Here is a 22837-nt window from a genome sequence, read left to right as displayed (position 1 = left end):
TTGCATGGATGCGTGCTTCCTCATTTTCACCTTGAATGTCGCTCGGTTCTTCAATTCAGCGATGTTTCGGTGCCATAGTAAGGCCCTTATTTAAAGAGAATAGAAAGAGAGTTGGGTGGATGTGAAATGCTATTATCACTAGGAGAGAGAGAGGATTCTAACGGATCAAACAGACACCATTTGGGCTTCCAAAAGCTTGCCTGAAATCCTAATGAGAACAAGGCTTAAAATCATCTTTACCTTGTTAAGTCTCGCCACATGGGGTGTTCTTTTGGAGAGGGTGTCCTTAGCCACAGGGCTCTTAAGGGGAAGTGAGTGGTGTGAGGCTTGGGTATGGCTAACCTTTGCTGGGAGAGGTTAAGAGGGTGAGTTTAAGTGTATTCACAAGGGGGGACAAGGGTTGGACATGTCCTAGAGCTAGCGCCTAGCCTCTACATGTGATACCTCCCATTAAGGGAGGGGAGGGGGGTTTATATAGGTGCAGGGAGGGGGTTCAGGAAGGGAGGGGGTGCAGGGAGGGGGTGTCTGCGCATGGAGGGAGTGCTAGAAAGGAGACAATTAGTGTGTCCGGGTGGGGGCACCATCTGGGCTAGCTGCAGGGGCAGTAGGTGTGTTGGAGAGAGAGAACCACCTGTCCAGGAGTGGTCTTCTGGAGCACCAACTATCCAGTAGTAGGTGTGTTGGGGAGAGAGCACCACCTGTCCCCAGGAGGGGTTTGGAAGGGGTGTACATGGGGGGGGGAAGGTGATAGGGGGAGGGGTACGTGCACCACTTATCTAGGAGGGGTTTAGAAGGGGTGTACATGGGGGGAAGAGGTGGCAAGGGGAGGGGCTACATGCACCACCTGCCCAAGAAGGGTCTAGAGGGGGGTAAAGGTGGCAAGGGGTACGTGTAGGGAGGCTTGCCCCAGGGGAGAGGATGGCAAGTGTTGTTGTCGGGAGGGGGGTGGGCGACGTCCGTGGATCTGGGGTGATGGTGGGTGTGACATGCTTGTGGATGTGTGCGTGTATAATTTGGTGAGAAATGTACACATGGGCTTAGGATTTGTGGCTTAGTGTGTACATGCTCATCACTGTGGGTAAGGCCGGAGAATTGCTTGTCCATCCACGATGAAAGCTAGGATGCCAAAGTGGTTGGCTTTACTGATGCGCTTGTCTCAACTTTTAGGCTTCTAATCGTCTCTATGAGTTGCATGCTAGTACCAGTATTCAAAACCGTTTAGCGGTGTGGTGGCCATTGTGTGCACGCGTTTGGTGGCACGACCAAGGTTTCTTCTACTTCTTCATTGGCGGGTTTGGCATGCACGCGACAGATGACGGGGGTGTTACCACTACTCTCTATCCTTCTTAGACTTTCGAGGTGGTGTCAGTGGTAGGGTCTTGGGTCTTCACACCCACTTGGATTTAACATTCAAGGGTGCATTTGTGGGGGTCTCAAGCACGGGTTTCTTTGGTCATAGCACCTAGATGTGGGGGTTCCCTTCATAGTATCCTTATGCTTCTAGCAATTTTATTGGGATCAAACCAATGGTTTGACTTCTGAGGTGGTAGTGGGTACTGAGGCCATCGCTTAGATCTTTTTGGCTTTAGGGTTTGTGCAAACGGTGCGGTTCTTGGGACGTAAATAGACAAGTTCCCTTCGTAGGAAAGCCTTGGGCTTCTTGCATCTGGATGGGGATCCAACGAGGCCAAGGTTTGGGCAGAATTTTATTTCATGGGACTCCTGTTGGCATCATAGTTGGGCTTTGTGCTAAATGGTGGCCCAAATCAGGTTTTTGCTCAGTCGTCAAATCTGCCTTGGCTACTAGCGAGGGTAGTCTTGGGTACCCACCCCAATGAATCTTCTCCCCTTATTAATGAATTGTGTGACTAACAGAAATGCCATAAATGATATACTAATTTGTGCAAACAATAAAGAAATGCAAGAAATAATACTTTGAGAGCATATACTTTGAGAGAAAAGCTTGCACATCATATGAAGAAATAATACTTTGAGAGCATATACTTTGAGAGAAAAGTTTTCACATCATATGAAGAAATAATAAAGAAATGCAAGAAACAATAAAGAAATGCAAGAAATAATACTTTGAGAGAAAAGCTTGCAGATCATATGTTAAGACGATGTTTTTCTATGAATACGTGGCACATTGAAATGGCTTTGTAAATAATTTTTGAAGTACCATATATCCCACAATTGATGAAAAACCAAATGAGCAATGAGAGTGAGTGTTATTTTCACTTTAATGCCACAATAAGTGTTCTTCCAATATGCACATGGAAGATTAAAAATGGCAATAACTTGAAGCACTGTAGAGAGTACCTTGATTAACTTGCTAATTGAATGTGTGACATGTGCTTGCTTTCTTGGATGGATGGATTCTAGAGTAAGGGCGGGGGCTTTGGAACAAGATGCTGGAGAGATGAAGGATTGACACATGTAGCCGTTGGAGACGGTGGTGGTGTTATCTGAAGCGCACCACAATGCATGAAATATCGTCTTTGCTGTGTCGAGCGAGAGCTTCATTTGTTAATTGCTTTGCAGCCTCTTGCGGGTCCTTGATGGTTTTCACAAGCTCCACAGCAGCTTGGTTTTCCATTACCTACTATTATTAGCCAAATATAATATCAACAACCCCTACCGCTTTTACGTAGATAAACGCTGATGATATATATATATCTCGAATGTTACCTTCCATAGTCCATCGCTTGCCAAAATAAGAAACTCTGTTGATTCATCATCAATATCCTCAACTCGAATGTCTGGATCGGAGCGTAAATGTATTTTCAAACTCTTGTCTCCAAAAGCTCTCGACACTGCCAGTTGCCCATCTACTCTCGGAACGTCACCTTTTTATTTCAAAACATTAAGTCAATTTAAGATATGAAAAAAAAAAGCAAAAATTAGTGTCACACGACCAACTAGAGAAAATCTAAACTAATCACACAATTAATGATGACCAACCAGAGAAAATCTAAACTAATTACAATTAATGAACACCAACTAGAGTCAAAGACTAACCAGGCCGGAGAATATGAAGAAATGATGTGTTCCTTCTCTTAATATCAAGACCAGCTACAAAACATTACAATAAAAAATCTTCGTTTTTACATTTATGCTGAATTCCTAAATTTGGACATTCATAATGCTCATGATTCCTTTCCTTTGCACATGTTTGAGCCATATCCACACATGTAAACAAGCTCTAATCTCCATCATGTGAGACACAACTACAAGACTTAAGCCTTATTTCCCTTCACAATCACATATTCACATAGAGTTCTGCTATATATTCACATGACCAAATGCACTTGTGCCATATGTCAATATCTGTAATGACATATTGGTGAGCTACTCCTAGATATATATTAAGACAATAATGATAATGTAAACATAATTGGAGTAAGAGTAAATTAACAACAATAGCCTTTTAAGAAAAAAAATCATTTTCAAAATGAATATGGTAGAAAATGAACTCGTCTTTAAGTATAATGATTCAAAGAAATTTCTTCTGGGGGAATCTATTTTCAACACAAGAAGATAGGAGTTGGAAAAAAATTATTAAAGTTAAAAAAATCTAAAATATAAATCTCCATTGCTTTCCATTTAAAAGCTTTTAGAATAAATTTGGAGTTATACTTTAAAAAGTATTTCCATGGTTTCCATTTGGGAGCTCATGGCACAAAATTAAATAAATTTGGATTTGTACTTTGAAAACACATTAAATAGTTTTTTGAAACATGCTACAAATATAATATTAGAAATATAAACCATTGTTCATCACATTTTGTCAATTGAAGACATACATTTTTGCATACTTCTTCTCAAAGGCAAGGCTACGATAGCATTTTTTAGGCATTATTTATCTTTTTAAAAATTGTAGATATGCTAGAGGTAATTGAAGACTTTGAAAGGGTTTCCTTTTTATGTCTCAAAATACTTCCAAGCTAAGTAATCTTTTGTTGAAGTAAAGCATGTAGTTCCTCCTTTTTTTGGCTTTAGATCCTTAGCAATGTAAATGGGGTTTGAATCTTCACAACATATCCTACAAGGTGTTTTACTTTCGCACACCCATAATTATGAGGTACCAAGCTCTCCATTGGTGATCCATTGAGCCCTATCAAAGACTATGTAATGATCATTAATATTATTTGTAAGCCTTGAAGTGTGGAGGGACTTGTCGAAGGAAAATTTCATAATAGATCTTTCACTTTGGCACATCCATAATACGAGGTGCCGAGCTACTCTCCATTGGCACTCCTTTGAAGCCTATCAAAGACTACGTAATGGTCATCAACATTTTAAGCCTTGAAGTGTGCATGGACTTACCAAAGGAAGCTTTCACACTAGGTCCTGTAAGGTTTACTTTCTTTACTTCAACATGCACATCATATGAGGTACTAGGTTCTCCATTGTTACTCCTCTAAGCCTTCTTTGAGACTCTACAACAATAATCAACATTGCAAGCCTTAAAGTGTGCAGGGACATATCAAAGAATGCTTTTAAGCTTTAAGTATCTTAAAGCTAAGCCATGCTCGCTTGAGACTCTATAACAATAATCAACATTGCAAGCCTTAAAGTGTGCAGGGACATATCAAAGAATGCTTTTAAGCTTTAAGTATCTTAAAGCTAAGCCATGCTCGCTTGATTTTCATCTTGGCTTTGTTTAGCTTTCTTTTGATTAACCATGTAGGCTTTGGGTTTTTCCTTGCTTTTGTAGGTGTTACTCTTCTTTGAGGGGTTTAGATCCAAAAGGCAAATCCAAAGAGAGTTATCTTGAAGTCTATTTTCCTAGATCTGTTGCTAGGCATCATGTATCTCCATGACTTCTACATGTCAAAGCTAGTGCATGTAGAAGTCATGTATCTCCATGAGTTCTACATGTCAAAGCTAGTGCAAATTTGGTTCCATAAGAAAGATTCTTCGTCCTTAATTTTTTAAGTTCCTAATGTGGTATTAATTTGACTCCATAAGAAAGATGCTTGGTCCTTAATTCTTCAAGTTCCTAATGTGGTATTAATTTGGGAATAAGAGGATAGAAATTCAATTATGCCCTGTTAACCCTTGTCGGAGACCTCTATGGTCTCGATGCCAGCCACGAAATCATTTTCACCACCTTTGGGCCGCCACAATCGTCGAAATGGTCGGAATTTACTTGAAAACCATGTATTGTATATTTTACGTGTGTTCTCGCCGCCTGTCTATTAAAGATGCACCACGGGATTTTAGCTAGAGAGTACTATTTGTGGATTTTCTAGTTATTACTTGGATAACCATTCATAATTTGGTCCTAGTTCAATCCTTTCTGAGATCGACTATGCCAAGAACTCCACATTCCTTAGTGTGTCCTCTTTAGTTAGAATAGAGCCTTCTAGGTGAATTGTGAAAGTGAAAGTAGTTAAACAAAAAACAAAGAAAAAAATACAAAAACAAGAAAAAAGAAAAAAGAAAAGCCCAATAAGATAATCATCACCATGCACGATCTAGGTAGGACTTTTGGCTCTTAGTGATAGAGCCTTGGGACTGTAGCCTTGATCTCCATGGGATGGGACCTTGTGGCTAAAAACCTACCACAATAAAGGACTTTAAAAAAAAACCAGCACTATAGAGGTACTTATTATAGCAGTTCTTAGATACTCTTGTATGAGGTCTCTAGGCCATTGCTTAGGTCTTTGTAGGGTGGTACCCTATTTTTATATTTTTTATCTTTTTATTAAATTTTAAAAAAAGAAAAAAATCTTGTAATAATCACTTAGCAATTTCATTTATGAGGCTAGATAATAGCTAGATATGGTTTCACTAAAGTGATAGTGTGTAGAGACTAGGTTCATAACCCAAGGCATGCTCTTTAATTTTGAACTTTTTATTGAAGACTGCTTGCTCAATGATTAAGACATTGATGACCTGCCTGGATGATAGCTCCCATACTTATACCGCTCACATGGTTGGTAAGATTATGGAACCCTTCAATAGGTCAATGAGTTAAAACAAGAATACTTTTTAAACTTACTAATATATATTGTCCACCAACTCTGCACAAAACGAGGAATTGTAATCAAGTGGCTCATTGTTCTTACTAATGTTTCAATTAGTGCTCTTTTTCCATTGTAATTAGGTGACTCATTGTTCTTATTAATGTTTCATTGTTGTTACTGTTTTCTCATATTATTCATTAGCTTCTCTCTAAGTATGACACTTTGTATCTGCACATAATTTGATCTCTTTGTTATTAAAAAATTAGATGAAGCTGCTCTAGAGGATGCTCTAGCCTTTCTATATTCCATCGTCTTACTTTTTTAATTTGCGTGGTAACTAGTACCTTGGGCCAATTGCAACTCTCTATACCAAGGTTCTGGAAAAGGCAGGTTCTCTTTATCCTAAGAGCCTGCTAAACTTGTGAAAAATCCACCCTCAAAAGAGAATGAGAAATACTGTTTCTAAAATAGATAGTACATATATATATACTACATGTCGGTTTTATATCTAAATTAGATAGTAAATAAATCTTTAAAATAAGAGTAATGAAAAATATTAAAAAGTTTGGTGACTAATCTACTATCTTTATTACAACATAGATATGTTGGTTACAACACACACACCCACCATCTGACAAGTTACAAGGATGTTCGCACGATTCGAACCCATAACCTTAGGGAATAATCGCTTTATCCATTGAACTACTGCAGTGTTGATATAATGAAAAATATTAAGTGTTTTCTTCATAATTTTAGCTGCTCAAAATACACATTGTTGTCGTTTTGTTAAAGCATTGCTTTGTTTCATTGATTTTATTTATTCATTATTTTTACACTCTCAACCTTCTTTTGGTTAATTTCTCTTTGCTATCTCGTGGCTTTAAAGCCTTTGCCTTAGTCTAGAATCTCATTTTTAGAAATAAACTTTTTTCCTAACTAGTGAGAAAAAGGACTCCTAACCATTTTGACATCATTGACGAAGTGCTTGCCTTGGTCACTGTTGAGATATCGAGCTCATCTAGTGAGGCGGTGGACACTGATGGGGGGATAGGCCCCACACTTACACCACTGGCATGGTTGGTGAGATCATGGGTGATATGCGGCCAGTGGGATGACAGGCTGTGTGACAGCCATTCTAGAGACTGGCATAGTTATAGCGCGAGCTCATTTAGTTGGGTTCACACTATAGAGAACCCTATTATGTATTTGGTTGAGTACCTTTCATATGTGTGTACTCTTATCTTTGTATATGGTGTGTTGAGTGAAGAAGAAGAAGATTTTAAGCCTCTCATCTTGTGTGTTCTCTATTAGGGTTTTGTGAGTGTGTGTGTGCTTGCAAGAGCTCAAGCTCTCTTCTCCCTTGCATCTTTTCATGGTATCAGAGCCTGGTTTATGCTAAGGGCTGAGCTGCAAGCAAGAGAAGCACAGGAAGTGGTACAAGGGTAAGAGCTTCAACCACTCTTCCCTATTTGTGTTGGTGACTACACCCTGTCGGGAGCTCTACAGGAGGATCCAGCAAATAATCTCTAATTGAGGAGCTTTCTTCGCAGGAGTAAAGCTATAGGGCAACTAAAAAGTCTTATCGGACAAAGTTTTTTGGGCCAAAAACGCGTTTCGGGCGCGTCTCGACCTCCGTTTTAGAGAAAGCAGGTGATTTCGAGCACTGCGGGTAAGTCAGTGATTCTCTGCAGAACTCTGTATTAAGAACTGCAGGAAGACAGATTGGCTGTGCAGACACTGTGTGTGCTGCAAAGAGGTCAACAGTTGCCATTGGGTGTATGTATGCACATTGAGGTCACTGGTTGTGACATTTGAGTGTACTACAATACCGTTGTAGAAAATACAACAGTTTGTGCAGGACAAACCAGAGTGCTGTTTTTGGTAAATTTGTGTGTCTAGCAAGATGTCAAATGATGGCATAAACCAGATTGTTGCTGAGAAGCTTGATAAGAACAAATTCCATGCTTGGAGGTTCAGGTTGACAAATTTCCTGATGGGAAAGGGCTATTGGGACTATATAGAAGGTGAGCATGAAGAGGCACCGGAGATACCAGACATCAATCCGACTGCTGCAGATGTGAAAGAGTTCAAGGATTGGAATCAAGGAGCCAGAAAAGTTATGTATTGGCTCTCTATCAGTATACAGGACACCATGATTGGCACATACAAGATGCCAAGTCCCCCAAGGAGGCGTGGGACACCTTGGTAAAGCTCTATGAAACGAATACCAAGGCACGCAAGATACAGTTGAAGAATGAACTTCATACTGTGGAGAAAAAGAGTATGTCTGTGAATGACTATGCATTGAAGATAAAGGGTATTCTAGAATCCCTTGTATCTATTGGTGTTTCAGTAGATGATGATGACAAGGTGGAAGTCTATCTACGTGGTCTCGGGCCACATTACAAGGCATTCAAGACGTCTATTCAGACTCAGGAAAACATTCCCAATTTTACAGATTTGGTGTCTATGTTGATAATAGAAGAGAAGATCTTGGGTGAAGACCAACAGTCTTCACAAAATAAAAACAGTTCAGAGCAACAGGCCTTCTACACAAGTTCAGGAAGAGAACGAGGTAGAGGAGACCGTGGACGCGGTCAAGGAGGTGACAGAACTGGCAATTAAAATTATGGCCAGCAGCAGCAACAACAACAGTCCCAGAGGAGGTCGTGGATGCAGTCAAGGAGGTGGTCGAACAGGTAATCAGAATTATGGCCAGCAGCAGCAACAACAACAGTCCCAGAATACACAACAACAACAACAACAACACGCAGGTGGAAGAGGCCAATTCAAAGGCAGGGGGAGTCAAAGAGGTCGTGGAAATTGGCAAAGGCAGTATAATGATACATGTGGATGCTTTTACTGTGGTAAGCCTAGACATGTGCAGACAGATTGTTATAAGAAGAAGGCTGACATGCAAAATGGGAAATTGCAGCAAAACAACTATGCATCCTCGAGTAGAAACAATGAGGATAATGAAAGGTTGTTTGTTATGCAGCATGTCGTTAATGCCATGTCTGAAAATGTAGAAGCAACACATAAAGATGATGTATGGTACATTGATTCAGGTGCTTCAAACCACATGACAAGTCATGTGGGGAGTGGTTCAAGGAGATGAAGAACCTTGAAAGACCAAGTTTTGTGGAAACAGGGGATGACACTGCTCATCCAATTGCCCATGTTGGAGATGTGCCATTGTCTATGCAAGATGGCAAAGTGAAGTACCTTGCAGATGTACTTCACTTTCCGAACATAACAAAGAATCTGGTTTCAGTTGGCCAGATGATTGAGCAGGGTTTGTAGGTTCGGTTTAATCCTGATGGTTATTATGTTGAAGACCTTAAAAATAAGTGCAGGTTGGTTGCAAAAGGCAACAGAGTGGGCAGAATGTTTACGTTGAATGTAAACATGCCTGAAGTGAATGCTACAATGCTTGCAAATGGTTCAGGAATTGTTGCAGACACAGACATTTGGCATAAAAGAATTGGACATGTGAATGTGCAGAGAATGAAGTCTATGCAGACTAAAGGAATTGTGACAGGGCTGCCAAAGTTTAAAGTTGAAGGTATGTAGAAAATATGTGAAGCATGCCAATTTGGAAAGCAAACAAAGCATGTATTTGACTTCTGCTCTGCAGAGGAAGAAGAACTCATTGCTCTCTTCAAAAGGAATATAAGGATTGTTTTGTCTGAAATTACAAGGAAATGAAAGTGGTACTGCCGGAGGTGGTACAATTCCAATCATGGAAGGCTTGCCAGCAGGCAGAAACCATACCAGATGAATCCAAAGTATGCAGCAATTGTAAAGGAGGAAATCGATAAGCTCACTCTGCACACTTTATCTATGAGATTGAACATACGGATTGGTTGTCACCTATTGTGATAGTGCCTAAAAAGAATGGGAAACTGAGAGTATGTGTCAATCTTAAAAAAGTAAATGCGGCCACTCGAAAGGACCATTACCCATTACCTTATACTGAACATGTCTTGGAAAGAGTGGCTGTCTGGGAGGGAAGTGTACAACTTCTTGGATGGGTTTTCTGGGTACAATCAGGTGTCCATAGCACCAGAAGACCAACATAAGACAACCTTTAACACAATGTGGGGGACATTTGCTTACAAGGTTATGCTATTCGGTCTCACAAATGCCCTAGCAACCTTTCAACGATCATAAAAACTGTGCATATCAATCGTTGAAAGGTTGCTGGGGCATTTGTGAGACCGAATAGCATAACCTTGTAAGCAAATGTCCCCCACATTGTGTTAAAGGTTGTCTTATGTTGGTCTTCTGGTGCTATGGACACCTGATTGTACCCAGAAAACCCATCCAAGAAGTTGTACACTTCCCTCCCAGCAGATAGCCACTCTTTCCAAGACATGTTCAGTATAAGGTAATGGGTAATGGTCCTTCCGAGTGGCCGCATTTACTTTTTTAAGATTGACACATACTCTCAGTTTCCCATTCTTTTTAGGCACTATCAGGTATTATGACATTTATTGATGATCACACAAGGAAAGTGTGGGTATACTTCATGAAGGAGAAGAGTGAGGTGTTCACTCACTTTCAGAATTTCAGAGTTATGGTTGAAAAGCAAACAGGGAAATATGTAAAGTGCCTAAGGTCAGATGGAGGGGGAGAGTACTTCTCCAATGAGTTCTCTGAATTTTTGAAGAAAAATGGTATTCGGAGACAGTTTACATGCAGATACACTCCGAGCAAAATGGAGTTGCTGAGCAGAAAAACAGGCACATTGCTGAGATTACGCGAGCATTGATGGAAGAGAAGAATATGCCGCATAGCTATTGGGCTGAGACTGTTTCTACAGCAGTTTACATCATGAACAGGACTCCAACTGTAGCCATGATGTAACTCCAGAGGAGAGGTTTACTGGCAGAAAACCTGATTTGTCTCATCTGAAAGTCTTTGGATGCATTGCATATGTGCATGTGCCAGATGAGCTGAGAACTAAGCTAGATCCAAAAGCTGAAAAATGTGTGTTTATTGGATATTCCCTTGAGCAAAAGGGATACAGGTGTTATAACCCTGCTACACGTGAGTTGAGGGTAAGCAGGGATGTTGTTTTTGATGAGATGAGCAGCTGGTATGCTGCTAAAAAAGAAGCTGTTGGGGCTGATGTGAGTGGAAATGTGGTTGCACAGAATGCAAGTCAACAATCACAGTCTTTGAGTGGACCAGGAGAGTCCTCATCTAGTGGTTCAGTTTGATAGACCATGGAGTGGCAGGCTGCATCATAATACCAGTACTGCAAATGTGATTAGTACATCACATTAAGGCAAAGAGAAAGTGGTTGAGCCCCTCAGTATGCCTGACACTTCTGCAAGGCATTCTCATGTTGATGGAGAGTCTAGTGGCTCAGAGATGAGCCTTGATGAGGAGCTTGGGATCCCAGCTATGATGAGAACACCTGGTGTAAAGAAGGTTATGGAAGCCATGAATGCAAAGCTGTGAAGATCTGGGAGAGTGAAGAACCCTGTGCATAGGTTTACCTATGATGGTTATGTGGCACATCACTATGCATACAATGCAAAAGTTGTACAGGTTATAGAGCCCACATGCATTGATGAGGCTGTTGGAAATGTGTGTTGGGAGAAAGCTATGGATGAGGAGATGGATGCACTATATGGAAATGAGACATGGGATTTAGTGCAATTGCCTAAAGGCAAGAAAGCCATTGGATGCAAGTGGGTGTACAAAGTAAAACATAACAGTGATGGAAGCATAAGCAGGTACAAGGCTAGATTGGTAGCCAAAGGATATGCGTAGACATATGGCATTGATTATGAGGAAACTTTCAGCCCAGTTGCCAAGATGACAACAGTGAGAGTTGTGATAGCAGTGGCTGTGTCAAAGAAATGGTCTTTACATCAAATGGATCTAAAGAATGCATTCTTGCATGGGGATTTGCAGGAAGAAGTGTATATGTTGCAGCCACCTAGTTATGAGGATGTGAGTCACCCCGAGCATGTTTGCAGGTTGAAGAAAGCCTTGTATGGCTTAAAACAAGCACCAAGAGCATGGTCTGACAAGGTTTCTAAATATCTTGTCACTATTGGCTTTCATGTAGCCAATGCAGATTTCTCGCTGTATGTGAGACACATTCATAGAGGGGTTGTGCTTGTTTTCATCTATGTAGATGACTTGATCATTACAAGGGACCATGATGCAGAGATCTTTGATGTAAAGATCCTGCGTAGACAGAAGTTTGAGATGAAGGATCTCAAATATTTCTTGGGCATTGAGGTGATTAGATCACCACATGGTATTGGATTACTGTAGAGACAGTATGGCTTGGATATGTTGTCCAAGTATGGTATGACAGGCTCTAAGCCTATCTCAATGCCATTGGATCAGAATGGCAAGTTGAGTGCAAATTCAGGAAAGATAAGGATCCTACTATGTATAGGCGCATAGTAGGAAGCTTGATCTACATGACGATCACCAGGCCAGATTTGAGCTATGTTATTGGGTTGGTGAGTCAGTTTAAGCAGGTTCCTCGGAAGCCGCACTTGGATGCATTGAGACGCATATTGAGGTATGTGAGGTCTACTTTGCATTGTGGACTGTTTTATGAAACTGGGACAGAGATATGTGTACATGGGTACACAAATGCTGATTGGGCTCTGGTAGTATCTCAGATAGAAGATCTACTAGTGGCTTCATGTTTTCCTTGGGGAGTGCTGCTGTGACTTGGAGTAGCAAGAAGTAGTCTACAGTTGCTCTATCCAGTACAGAGGCCGAGTACAGAGGAGGAAGCACATCTTTTCAGTCACTAATCAACTCGATTGGGCATCCAAAATAAGTGATTATCTCGTACAAGAATTCGGCAGTTGATTGTGATGTGTTATCTCAGAGAGCACAGGCTTCTACCCATTTGGTGTTGTAGTTTGTTGCTACCAGGATATACTTGTGAGGTGACCGATAAAGTGGGTTAGGGGCTTAAATGGGCCATCAAAGTCGAGGCCCCATTTTTGGAATGGTTCTAGGGGAAGGATTGGGTTGTGTGGCATCATGTCTCCATCAGTTGGTTGGCCGAGACATCGGCATACTTCACATTGTTTGGCCCATCTGTATGCATCACCAAGTATTGTTGGCCACGAGAGACGTGCTTGGAGGATTTACTGCTAGTGATTTCTCGAGCAAAGTGTCCTCCACTGATTCCTTGGTGAGCTTCTTTGAGGACAGCTTCTTGCTCATGTGGTGGGATACACCTTCGGAGGACTTGGTCGATCCCTTTCTTGTATAGCTAGCCGGCTATGACTTGGAAGTGCCGGTTCTGCTTCCGTTGATGTCTGGAAAGATTATCCTCCCTCTGACATGCTAGCATTTCATCATACCATGTCTGGGGGATGGGGATGATTGTGTCAGTTTGTGAATAGCTCATCATTCGATAAGCTATCTGCTACTTTGGTTGGGGCTTCTCCGGACTCAAGCCGGGATAAATAATCTGCCACTCTATGATTGGCACTTGGACTGTGTACTATTGTGAACTCAAATTCTTGGAGTATTAGTATCCATCTAGCTAGCTTTCCTGCTAGACTCTGCTTACTACCAAACAGCAAGGCTGAGATCCACATGAAAGGGAAATGTATTGCCCACCACCAATAGGTAGTGCCAAAACTTGGTTACTGAGTAGATCATGCCACAGGCTTCTCTGTGTGTGGTTGAGTAGTTCCTCTTAGAATTAGAGAGCCTTCGACTGGCGTAGTAAATAGGCCGAAAAAATTTCTTCTTAGCCTCTTACATCAACGCACTGCCAATTGTGACATCAAAGGCATCCACAAAGACATGGAAGGGAAGGTCCCAGTTTAGGGGGTTGGACAATCGGTGCTTCTGATAGCATGCGATTGAGACGTCAGGATGCGATGTCACATTCCTCTGTCCTCTTAAAATTTGCCTACCTTAACTTCTTGGTCAGAGGTGTTTTGATCTGCACCATCCTTTGATTCAAGGGGGCTGCTACATGGGCAAGGTATTTGAGCATTCAGTTGAGCCATCTGGCTTGTCCGAAAAATCTTCTCAGCTCTTTCTCATTTATTGGAGTTGGGGCTTTCCGGATCACCTCAACCTTAGTTGGGTTGACTACTATTCCTTCTTTGGAAATGATGTGGCATAGTAGCATTTTGCTTTAGACAAGCAAAGGCACATTTGGCTGGATTTAGACTTAATCTGGAGAGTTTGCATTTGGCCAAGCATAGCTGTAGGTGCATTAAATGTTGAGATGTTTTGCCAAAAACACTAAAGTCATCAATGAATACTCGCATAAAGATGGTCAGAAAATTAGCAAAAATTTCTTGGACCATGCGCTGAAATATGGCGGGAACATTCTTGAGGCCAAAAGTCATGACGTTTGATACAAAAGCTCCCCATTCTGTGATGAAAGCTATTTTCTCCCGATCTTATGGAGCCATTTGAGCTTGATTATATCCACTGAACCCATCTAGGAATAAATATATCTCCTGGCCTGCTATAGCATCAAGCATGGAATCTGTGAACGGCAAGGGAAAAGGATCTGAGATGTTACTGCATTCAGCTTCAGGTAATCTATACAGACCCTAAACTTTTGGTTTTTCTTGGGCACTATTACGATTGGGGACAACCATGTTGCATGATCGATCGGATATATGAATCCGATTTGTGGTAGCTTATCTATTTCTTCCTTCACCCTTTTGGCATAATTTCCTTCCGGGCTTACCTCTGGAAAATTGAGTTATGATTCCGACCGACAGATTGGCCTGTGCTTTTTCGGGTGCTTTTTTTGCAACACCTCTTTGGCTTGCTACTCCTCAACCCAAGCAGATACTTCCGTCTGAACTTTGTGTTGTTCTTGCCAAGCGACTCCTTTCTGCTTCCCCTTCTTATCCGAGGTTGGTTCTTATGCCACCTTTGAAGCCTTAGGTTGCATGGATCTGGTCACCGCCCATGGCTAATGATTCTACCACTTGTGTGGTCGGCCGGGGTATTGCTTGCTCATCGAGAGCTTGGATTTCCATCGCGCTGATCGGGCGGAAGCCTGGGCTCCCTCTAACTTTGCTTTATGCCTTTTCCATAGTTTACACTCCGACTTTCGGTGGCCTTGGCCATGGCAATAAAAGCATGTAAAGGCAGGCCTTGGGGAACCAGCGACATCTCGGGGGGGAGGAAAGTTTTTGGGGGCAGAATTGGGGTATGCGGAACTAGTTGGGCATATCCATGGGTTGGGTGGCTTGGACTGCGGCCACCACTGGAGGTTGGATTACCGGTTGCGGAGGGGCTCTCCTGCCATTGTAGTGGCAAGCTTGAGTTGTATGTGTGGCTGTCCTGTAGATGGCGCACCCACAGCTGTATTCATCGGCTCCATGTCCATAATTGTGACACTTCACACACTAGATGTCTAACCGGATGGTAGGAGTGGGCTTCACACCTTTAGTGGCCAATTGAGCCATGGCTGTAGCCAGTTCCTTGGTTGTCTTCCCTACCTTCTTGCTCTTGGACCTAGTCTTGAGATCTTCCTCCTCCTCCTCCGATTCCTCACTGGCTGTGGAATCATCAGAATCATTCTCGTCTCGGGGGGGTGGGTGGGGAGGGTCACACTGATAAATATATAAGCATAGCATGTGGGTTCAACAAAAGGAATTTTAAAATCCCTTTCTTACACATTTTTTACATACAGAAGGGTACCATTTAAAGGGGGTATTCACAGGTTGAATAGAAAAAGGGTATTCTTTTTTCATGAAAATTTCACAAATAAGGGATTTTTAAAATCCCTTTCTTACACATTTTTTACATATAGAAGGGTACCATTTAAAGGGGGTATTCACAGGTTGAATAGAAAAAGGGTATTCTTTTTTCATGAAAAATTCACAAATAAGGGATTTTTAAAATAGGCCTTGAACACACGTGATACAAAGGGTTTTCTTATAGTGAACCCCTCGAGATTCTCCTTATCCAAAGATCTCGATGAGGACTTCTTGGACTTCCTTTTACTCTTGGACTTCTCCTTACTTTTGCCCAAGCCTACCAATACCTGCTCTACTCTAAGAGCTAAGTCTACAAGGCTACTCCATGGTGATGGTAGCTAGGTCAGCACCAGAACGGAGCATTTGAGTTGCTTGCTCTGAGGCCCTTCATGAAATAAGAGTTGAGAATTTCCTCCATGGGCCGATTAGCTGCATCTAGTCTTTGGGATAAGTTTTCGAAACTTTGCATCATAATCTTCTACTGTCATTCTCCTTTGGTTCATTTTGCATAGCTTATCTAGCACATGCGCAGATGTCTTGTCTTCTTTGAAGCGTTGAAGGAATGCATCCCAAATGGCATCATAAGTGGGAAAATGGGCGTACTCATATTGAGCAACCCAAAGAGCAGCACTCTTCTGGAGTGTGGGAACAAAGGTAGCCTTTTTGAGTTGTTGTCAGTTGATCAACCGGGCGGCCAGGTACATTGACATGCCAGGCGGTGTCAAACATTAGGCATCTGCATTATCTGCATTATCTGCCAAAAATTTTGGGGTACTTTACATTGACAACTGGTCAGTGCATCGTGTTGAGGCAGTGGAGGAGACGGGGCTGCAGGGGTGGTGGTGGTGGAGGTGGTATGAACAGTGGTGGTGAGGTCGGGCCCGTCAAGGTAGAGTGGTTCTTCTTTTGAGTGGGATGTGGGTCGTTCTAGTTCAAATTTGGTGGGTTGGTCTTCAGGATTGGCAAACAAGAATTGCCAAGCTTGGTTACACTGCAAGTAGCTTTCACGTGCTGACGTGGGATGGGTTTGAAAACAAGGCGAAGAGATTCTTGAACACTATAGCAGCAAGCGAAATGGCAATAACAAGAAGCAGCAAAAAGCATTGTGGGCCAAAATGTTGGTGGGAGAATATGATCGCTTATTCCCGCTTTGGAACCTACTGAGATTCACTGGATATGCAGGCAGCATACACTAGACAAATACGGATCTAATGCAAAAAAACAAACACAGCACATAGATCACTAAACACTATCGGGCTGACCGCTTAATAAATAGTGTAAAAACACGATACCTTAATAGATAACTTTAGCGATCATAACGTATGAAACAGAACTGAAATACACAGAGACGTAATAGGACGATGAATGTACAAGAGATAGATAACAAAAAATAACGGTCTTGCTTATATTAATCCAAAACAAAAAGTGATACAATCGGTAGTGAGCCTTTTGCAAGGCTTAGGACTCATCCATTTATAGTGCCTGCTTGCAGTATTTGTCAGTATTGTGATGATAAGATACACTGGTTGAGTGTTTAAGAAAGCGCCGTTTCTTGCAATAAAGTAGGCAGGCCCTGACAGTTGACAGTGTTGACATGCAACTGTCTGGCTGCTGTGGTGCTAGCCCACGGTGCTGGCCCAATGGTGCTGGCCCATGGCTCAGGCTAGCCTACGGCTAACAGCATCATTAGACCACCTCGACCTTTTGGCTCCTAACGAAAAACGCTTTTTTAAAATTTTCATCAATTTTCTTACTCAACTTCCTAAAGTGTTAGATAGTAAAAGAGCTTAAAAGCTTTGCTGCTGCCCGTGTCCCCTTGTTCTCTTGGCCATACTAAGATTGATGCGGATAAGAATGACCATAATATTTGGAGCCTTGATAATATGGGATATCTAGCCCCTTTCTTTCTCCATTTAGTCATTAGATTTTTATGTTAACTTTCTAGTAAGGAGGTGGAGCAATGTAAGCAAGTTCCCCTTCATGGAAGGCAACACTTCTTTCAATATCCACTTTCTTATTAAGTTTGTTGCTATTTGTGATTGTCCTTTTAAAATAAATAAGTGTTCTTTAGAACTAAAGGCCCAAGAAGGAATCAAAATGCCTAAGCAAGAATCAAAACAAAAGAAGTGTTCTTTTAATAAAGAAGTGTTCTTTAGAGCTAAAGTCCCAAGCAGGAATCAAAATGAGCTGCCCTCCTCAAGATGATACTTATCATGTCAAAAACAAATGGAACATTTTCTATTCTTACGTAAAGTGCTCTTGCACCATTGCACTGTGATAAACAATGCAAGTCCTCCATTATCTAGATTGACCATATCTTTAAGTATGTTCTTAGCCCCTTGGATGCCTTTTTCCCATGAGCTCCCTTCATGTTGAATTCTTCTCCTTTGTTGTGTGGGTTTCAAAGTTAGCATTGGTCCCTTTTTTTTCATTTTATTTCCATTTTAGTAGAAGTTGCTAAGTCTGCTGCCCTGTCTATTGAATTCTTTCTCTCCTCGTCTTCCTCAATATACCTAGGTCCACCCTTTGTTGTCTTTGTTGTCTTTGTTTTGTCCCTCTCCCCTTTTGATGCCATTGTGTGAAATTCTAGAAAAGATCCTCTTCTCCAAAGAAGTATATTCCCAAATAATTCTCCAATTGCTATCCCTATCATCTTCCCTTACCACCACTTCTCTAAACTTCCCTTCTCGTAAAGGTAAGAGCATGCTTACTCACTAGCCTCCATAAAGGAAGACAATGTAGACAACAACATCAAGAATTGGGGAAATTGATGTCATGTCTCTCATTCTTGTTTTGCAAATAGCAGAGGTACAATCCCTTGTTCAAATAAGCAATGGTATTTTTTTTCACTTTAAATGTAGCAAAAAGTGTATAACAATTTGATCATTCATATTGGATTTTAGCAAAATATTCGATAATTGCATTCCAAAGAAAACATTGAAAGAGGTTTTACTTGATCATATCTCTAATCCTGCCATTTTTGAATCTTTGATTCAATCATTTTCGGGTACAATTATATGAAATCCATTAAGGAAATGGCATAAACAACACCACACTTTCTTGTCCTCAGACAATATTGGTTCTTGCAATTGCTTACATTCCAATAATTTTATATAATTTCTCAAAGATTTTAATGATAGCATACATATTTGCACTATGGACCCTAATTTTTTCCATCACAAAAGAAACTTTTTCTAAGGGACTCAATTATGCCCTTGCCAACCCCTAGACCCTTTCTTAGCTCTTGAAATCAAAGGTTTGTGAAATCTTGAAAATTGATTTTAGAACTCTAAAAAGTTATCTCCACATTGGAAACAATCCCTTGGAAGGAAAGTTTTATGTGTTATTACTATAGGAATGCCTGAGGAATGATGCATGAGGAAGTCCTCCTAAGAAGGGGATGGATGGGCCTCAATACCTCTTGTGGAAAGGCTCAAGAAACAAAGAATGGCTTGGCCAATGGGAAGCCTTCCATAGTAAATATTTTACTCCTTTAAAAAACCAACATTTTAAAAGCAAATTTTGTGGTTATGTAACCTCATTTACATTTTTGGATTGGAAGCTATCCCTCATGAGGATAAACATAGCCTAAAATGCCATTTTCTATATTTTTCGTTGGTGTGATAAACTACTATGGAGCCACCCCTCATAAGGAGAAAGTAGCATAATGAAAAGTCTTCATTACATCTTTTCCATTTTGAATTCAATTTGGTTCTTTGGCTTTTATAAGAATGAAAAGTCTTTGGTTCTCATAAATGATTAGCAAAGTCAAACATTTTCTATCTTTTGGTGTCTTTTTCTTACCCAAACTGCTCTTGTTCTCCAATATGATGTAATTTCTGTTTTTAGAATCTTTTCTTCATTCTTTCCGTTTCATAAGTGACATTTGTTTCATTAATTATCCTTTCGTCTCTAAATTGATAGACCTACTCAACCCTAAATTGTAGACAATCCATTTTGGATTTATCCCTTGGGAATTAAAATATGAACTCCATTCAATTTATTGAATCTAACTCTAATATTATTGGCCTCTCCTCGGTCTTTTTAAATACTAACATCACTTTAGTGTCTCCCTACATTGGGGAGTTCCCTTTTAAATTTGTTTGGAAGAAAAAACACTCTCAATTTCAATATTATATATAATCTCTTATTCTTCATAATAGTAATAGCCCCTCATCATTAGTTTGGCATAAGGTATGTCTTACCTTAGTAATACCTATCCTTTACTATGCTTGTAATGAAATAAGATCCTGGTATTCTTTCTAACGTTTTCTCTTCTGACATTTTTTCACGCAAGTAAAATCAAGACTAAACTTACTAAATTATGTCTCTTCTAATAATTTCACTAACCTATCCTTAATCTTGGTCGATTGTTGGGGTAGGCAATAGGTCATCACAATAGATGATGATTTGCCATCTCACCTAATGTAATACCCATTGTGGTGGTCAAGGTGGGTACACACATATGCCTGATAGTCCATCAAACATTTAAATAAGGATTAATAATAGACATTGGCATAGAGACCACAATGGGCCTATGGAAACATAAGGTCCCATGCCATAATGGGCGTGCACAATGGGCCTATGGCAGCATAAGTAACTATAAGTAGAATCAGGCACAAAGATCTCTCCCTCTCTCTCACTCTCTCTCTCTCTCTCTCTCAAGTCCATACTAGATGAAGTTGATATAATGAAGTAGGAGGGGGGACAAACCTGGGAGGTTTGAAACAAAACCGCCCATGTCTTCGATGGAGCTTTGCTCCATGCTGGGCTCGTGGTCCACGGAGAGCTGGTAGGCAAGCCCATTGTGACACAGCACGGCCCTGGAGTCGCCCACGTTGGCCACCACCAGCTGCTTTCCATCCACCACAATGGCCGTCACAGCGGTGGATCCCCCGCTCCCCAACTCCTTCGCCTTGCTTATGATGGCCTTGTCTGTCCGGGCATACGCCTCCGCTATGGCCTTCCTTGGGTTACTCCAAAATTCGGGCTGCTACCCCGCAATTAAGAAGAGGTCAAAAAAAAAACAGCCTTCTTCTGCATTATTTTCTTGTCAGAAAAGAAAAGAGAGGAAAGCCGCATTGCCAGTTTTGTACAGGAAAACCAGAAATTCAGAGGAAAAATGTAAAGCTATGACTCTTGCAGGTTAACCTGAAACGAGATTTGGGCTTCATTTCAAGACCTAATATATGATGGCAAATTGCTCGGAGAAGTGGAATAGAGAGAAAATTGGGCGAATTTATATCATTATAGCTTGTGTCTGTGTGTGTGTGTGTGTGTGTGTGTGAGTGAGAGAGAGAGAGAGAGAGAGATGGTTACCTGTTTAAGGATGCTGTCAAAGAGGTGGTGCTGGAGGTAGAGGGAGACGGCGTGGCCCATGTGTCCATCAAATATGGCAAACAGCCCCAGCTCTTTCTGCTTCACAAGCCTGAACTCTGCAACGTGGTAGTCCTCCATCTTGTGCTTGGACTTGCCCTTCACCAGGCTGAACCCATACTTCACCATCATCTTTTTCCTAGACGAGTACCTGCTCCTCCCTTTCCCTGTACCCCCATGATCTGCAGACGAATGCTGCAGACCCTCCACCACCTGTGAGCACCACAGGCAAGACACCTTCACCATTTCAACCCTTAATCACCACACTAATTCCTTCTAAGCAAGCAGCCTTTCTCTCAAATTGAGCACTGATCCTACTCCTGTACACAAGCTCTTTCTTATAATTTAATAAACATATATTCCTATCCTTATACCAATCTTGAATTTTCGCACTACTTTCAAGTCCCAATCCTGTCTAATCAAGCATTATCATATTTAATGTTTGTAACCTTGATCAAACCCTGCAATTAGCGTTTCTATCCTTGATCACATCTAGCTTTGCACTCATTAAATGATGCTTCAAGTGAGAGCAATTACTTAATGACTTTATCCTTGATCAAGAACTAGGACACTTATCCTGTTGTTAGCTGTCAGTTGGTGTGTGATGCATACTTGATCAAAGGAAAAATCACTTTAGCGTCATTAATTTTTCTTGAATAATGAGCAAGCGAATTAACACCCACCTTAGAGAAGGACCCATGGAGAAACAGCGGAACCTGAGTAGGCACATATTGAAAAGAGGAAGAGGTTTCAAGCGTTGACAAGCCAAACCCATATCATTATCTGAGCTGGAAGAGGTGAGCTACGCGCAATTTTAAAATTATTTTTCTTTGTTGGGTCATGGGTGTGTGCTTTTTCAAGTTTGGAAGGGCTGGTAGCCCTTGTTGAAAGAGAGTGGCAGGTGTGTGTGTGTGTGTGTGTGTGTGAGAGAGAGAGAGAGAGAGAGAAAAGTGATGCTTTTTCTGTGACGGTGACAAGAATATGCAGGATGCGCGGAGAGAGAGCTCTTACCAGTCCAACCATATCACTCTGCACGCTCATAAATTAGACTTGGTACCCCCCACGTGCCTCTCAAGCATCCCCACATGCAAGCATCCATAACATCATGAAACATTCTTTTGCTCTTACATAATTAAGGTAAATGTTTGGGGTGATAATGATGGCAAAATTAGCCCGGGATGAGAAAGACAAACTTTTCACAACTTTTAATATTTACATATCTAGACCTAATCTATCCATTGAATTATAAATTGCATGTAAAAATAAGGGAGTACAAATAGAATCCAAACTAAGTTTGTGGGGTGTGGCCATATCTTCCGAGATTATGTGGCCTAAGTATTGGATTTCTTTCACAAAGAATTTACATTTACTCTCTTTGGCATAAAGTGAATACTTCCTAAGTAACTCAAATACTTGTCGTAAGCGTTCGAGATATTCTTTCTTAGTGCGAGTATGGATCAGGATATCGTCTAGGAAAACCATGACAAAGTTTCCTAAATAAGGTGTCAAGACACTATCCAATGAGTGTCATGAATGTGGCCAGAGCATTAGTCAAACCGAAGGGCATACCTAAAAACTCATAGTGACTAAACTTAGTTCAAAAAGCTATCTTTTAAACATCCGCTTCCCGAATTCTCACGTGATGATATCCGGATGGTAAATCGATTTTTGTAAAGTACTTTGCCCCTTGGAGTTGATCAAACAACTTATTTATTCGTGGTGGCAAAGGGTACTTATTCTTAATCGTGATTG

The 22837-nt window shown here is 41.1% G+C and overlaps 1 protein-coding gene across 3 annotated transcripts; it reads right to left on the bottom strand.

The window, feature by feature from the left end:
• Positions 1-1975: 1975 nt before the first annotated feature.
• Positions 1976-21873, bottom strand: LOC147638687 (putative protein phosphatase 2C 9). 3 transcript variants are annotated; one of them, XM_086798652.1, is made up of 5 exons: positions 21769-21873; positions 21029-21298; positions 20423-20699; positions 2689-2846; positions 1976-2599 (listed from the first exon to the last, which is right to left on the bottom strand). In XM_086798652.1, the coding sequence occupies exons 2-5, from the start codon at positions 21215-21217 to the stop codon at positions 2462-2464; spliced, it is 762 nt and encodes a 253-aa protein (XP_086654778.1). In that variant the 5' UTR covers positions 21218-21298; positions 21769-21873; the 3' UTR covers positions 1976-2461. The 3 variants fall into 3 exon arrangements, with proteins under 3 accessions (XP_086654778.1, XP_086654777.1, XP_086654779.1); XM_086798651.1 differs by lacking the exon at positions 21769-21873 and having other exon boundaries at positions 21029-21625; XM_086798653.1 differs by lacking the exon at positions 21769-21873 and having other exon boundaries at positions 2465-2602; positions 21029-21628.
• Between the last annotated feature and the right edge of the window lie 964 nt (positions 21874-22837).

The sequence above is a fragment of the Cibotium barometz genome, chromosome 5 (assembly GCF_041138505.1).
Source record: "Cibotium barometz isolate CiBa-2024 chromosome 5, ASM4113850v1, whole genome shotgun sequence".
NCBI lineage: Eukaryota > Viridiplantae > Streptophyta > Polypodiopsida > Cyatheales > Cibotiaceae > Cibotium > Cibotium barometz.
This window is presented reverse-complemented; position numbering and strand designations above follow the sequence as displayed.